Raw genomic sequence first — 4,058 nt, forward strand, 5'->3', positions numbered from 1 at the left:
CCTGGAGAAAACCACAAGTGGTTTCTTGTACATGATAGTATGATACATTGAATCAAATTCTAACACATCACCAAATAGCTGATAGTCTGACATTATCTCATTATCGGCCTAAAATTGGCTACCCAAATGATTATCTGGGGTCTGCGTATAGCGTGCCACTGCCATGATGTCAGCATTTGCCTTACCCTCCAAATAACTGATAGTTGTTGCTGCATCACCATCACATATCCACACAACACTTTGTCCATGCATATAATTATACAAATCCCATTTTGTAAATCGAAGCATGTCATATCGACCAGACTACCCGACTATGTAAGCCATTATCTTCAAAGTTGCGATCACAAACTACTTCATACTATCAACCTGGGTCTTGTCGCCGTCACTCATCTTCCGATGACTAGGAAGGAGATGTGTAAATATGGTTAGAGCAAGCTCGTGGTTGTGTTCGTCAATGATGGTGCTGACCTTCCACACGTTATGTTGCACATCATGGTAAATCTTCAACTTTGCCTTGCAATCCGTTCGACTCTCCAACCTCTCCTCCCATACTTGTTCAGAGTGGTTAGGATGTTTTATACCTTGTCGATGGCAGAAAAAGTCTCTCCTAATCAAAACCCCCTTAACACGCACAGCATCTCCTTTTCGAACTCCAAAACCCCTAAATCTAGCAAACTCCTTGTAGGCAGCATAAGCATCTTCCTCCGTAGCAAACTCTCTGCCCAAGAAGTCCTTCACGATGACTGGCCAGCTAAGACCACCGTCTGCCGCATCAGTTGCACCACCAAACCCTTTACCATCGTCAGCATCCCCTATCCCATTTTCCCAGCCTTTGGGACCCTTTTGGCACTCAAAGCCCTCGTCGTCATCACTCGCACAATAATATTTTTGACAATCATCGAACTACTCCCATCTAAGTCTTCACCCTCAATATTGAACATACGCTTGAAATCCATCAGAATAAGATGTGCAATGTTCTAGCCTGGTAACAAACCAAACAATGAAATGTAACTCATAATTGCGCCAACAATATAGTCAAAACATCAACCACAACTCTCCCAAAGGAGGGTATATTTTACTCCACAAGAAAGTGACAAAGAGCAAATCTTTATAATTAAAAAACACATTATATCACTAGTGAAGTTATAATTAACTATTTACATTTCATTATATCACTAGTGAACTCATCATGACAGTCACAAGAAATAAAAAATAATTATTGACTTATCTAAACAAGCAACAAATATTCGATCATCTTGTCTTCTAGTTAACTGACTTAATTTAATTCTTCCGTTTCTTTATTGAAAGAAAAACAAGGTTCAACCATTTAAATTTTTACTTAACAAAGCTCACCAATTTATGCTTATAGTCATTAAGTTAAAACCAAAACTTCACAAGATATACACCATCATAATATAAGTTCAACAAGATTCTCAGCAGAATTGTTAACAAAAGGGTAAAAACCTTTTGCAGAATCTAATGGCAGGAATTAAAAAGGAAAAAAATGTGTATTATAATATCAATAAAATATCAAGATCTAATTATAAATCATCTAAAAACTTCTTTATATAAAATATGGCATGTCCCCTATTAAGCAAAAATTTGAAATTAGCATGTCTATGTGTTTAGTGTCTATGAAGGTACCCATGCTTGGTAGAGTGCTACAGGTCTTCAACTGTACAACAGATATAATATTTTGAGGCAATCAAACAAATAAAATTCTATTTTGAATAAACCATTAGTTTATAATAGAATATGTGGAAATAACATGTTAACTCAGTCTCTATGGAGAACATCTAAACCATTAAAGCTCATACTAAAAGATGACAAAAACCTAGATGGGCAATAACAAAATGTGCCCTCTCAACAATTATGTATTCATTATCATGCCTAGCTTGCTAGTAGTACCCATAGCAATATCAATTTTCAAAGCCCAGATTACATGGCACTTAGTAATTTTGAACTAAAACATATGTATATAAATAATATAATAATTCATTTGTATAGGAGTTTGTGGAACAAATAGATGGAGATAATGTGAATTAGTCTTTACCCAACTACTCACACCCCAAGGGGGACTAAAACCATGATTTCCTAATCCTTATCCATAAGATCAGTAGAAAGTGACATTTCCACCTAGAAGTCAATACCAGTAACTAGAACTTTGCAATCGAGGTAGCAAATGCAATACTCATACTCGATCTAACTTGAAAAATTTTGGAAGCCAACACTCAGACAATGATTGTTTATCGCCAAAACAATCTCAAAAGAATCTTTCTCTATTTCCTACTATCAACACCCAACGCTATATATACACATCAGTGTCTTCATCCTAAAATAATCACAAAATTTCTTAACATGTAAAGAATAAGTAACATCACTCGCATCAAAATTGTAACTCATCTAAAACCCCACCCAAAATATTATGATGTCAAATCTCAACATAACAAAATGTCAACAAAGGAAAAGTAAACAAGGAAAATACCGTACCAAGGGTTAGGTGTAAAAAATTCAGTTACCAGATGCCAAAGCTGATCAATCAATGGGCAGAGCAGCTCTTACCTTCGACTGACAAGCACGGCGGACAACGAGCATGACGAGGGGTGGCGGGCAGATTGCTACTAAACACAATAACCAAGATAAGAGGTCAAGGCACCACGACTCTGCGACTACGACGAAGAATGGCGATTGGCGAACGAGGAGAGGACCTTGACCACGAAGAATGGACGCATATCTCTAGTACTGTGTCAGCAATTTGTAGACATCCTGATCTACTTCCTTATCATGTACTGTGTTAGCAATTTGTAAAAACTGTGCCAGAAATTCTGTAGGTTCTTCCTGTGGAAGACCGAAATACTGGCAGCTTTGCTGCACCATGATAATGAGCTGATGATTCAACTCAAAGCTACTGACTCCAATGGAGGGTATGCAGATACTACTCCCATATGAAGCAGTAGAGGGGTTAGCATATGACCCCAGAGTACTCCTGGACTGTTCATTTCCACTTAGGTCCATGATGGAGAAAGGGAGATGATGTAAAATAAAAAAATTTATTTTTATTTATTTATTTATTTATTTAATTATTTCGAAAATAAAATAAATTAAAATAAAATAAATAAAAATAGGTGAAGATTTTCGAAAAAAATGAGGAGAGAGAAAGTGGTCAGGAAGTTTTGAAAAAGATATGATTTGAAAAAGATTTTAAATTTTTGAAGAAAAAAAATCTGAATTTTTAAAAATAAATTTCAAAAATTTGTTTTAAAAAATAGAGAGAAAAGATATTTTTGAATTTAAAGAGGAAAGAGAGAAACAATAAGATAGCACAAGATTTAAAATTTTTAGATCTAATGCTCCTTGTTTTCGAAAATTTTGGAGGGAAAACACCAAGGAACACCAAACTTAAAAATTTTAAGATCAAGACACGAGGAAAACTCAAGAACACTTTGAAGACTCACAAGAACACAAGAACATGAAGAAAGAACACCAAACTTAAAATTTTTAGAAAACCAAAATAAAATTTTCGAAAAACAAAGGAAAATCAACAAGAAAACACCAAACTTAAAGTTTGACACGAGATTCAATAGAAAAATTATTTTTGAAAAATTTTTGAAAAGAAAATAATAGACTCTGACCCAAAAGATAAAAAAAATTTCCTAATCTAAGCAACAGGATTCGCCGTCAGTTGTTCAAACTCAAACAATCCCTGGCAACGGTGCCAAAAACTTGGTGCACGAAATATACTTCACAATGTAATTCCGCACAACTAACCAGCAAGTGCACTGGGTCGTCCAAGTAATACCTTACGTGAGTAAGGGTTGATCCCACGGATGAAGAAGGATATTTTTAACCAAGAACAATAGTAAGAGACTCTAAACCAAAAAGAAAAATTTTCCTAATCTAAGCAACAAAATAAACCAACAGTTGTTCAAACACGAACAATCCCCGACAACGGCGCCAAAAACTTGGTGCACGAAATATACTTCACAATGTAATTCCGCACAACTAACCAGCAAGTGCACTGGGTCGTCCAAGTAATACCTTACGTGAGTAAGGGTCGA

General features: G+C 35.7%; 1 protein-coding gene across 1 annotated transcript in view; it reads right to left on the reverse strand.

Annotated features, from left to right (window-relative positions):
• The window catches only part of LOC107620939 (putative protein FAR1-RELATED SEQUENCE 10), a 27,313-nt gene continuing 23,603 nt past the window's right edge, over positions 349-4,058 (reverse strand). Inside the window, exon 2 of the mRNA XM_016323019.1 lies at positions 349-903. Coding sequence (XP_016178505.1) covers positions 349-903 — 555 coding nt within the window. The remainder of the gene's footprint in view (positions 904-4,058) is intronic.

This window comes from Arachis ipaensis, chromosome B10 (assembly GCF_000816755.2).
Source record: "Arachis ipaensis cultivar K30076 chromosome B10, Araip1.1, whole genome shotgun sequence".
Taxonomy (NCBI): Eukaryota; Viridiplantae; Streptophyta; class Magnoliopsida; order Fabales; family Fabaceae; genus Arachis; species Arachis ipaensis.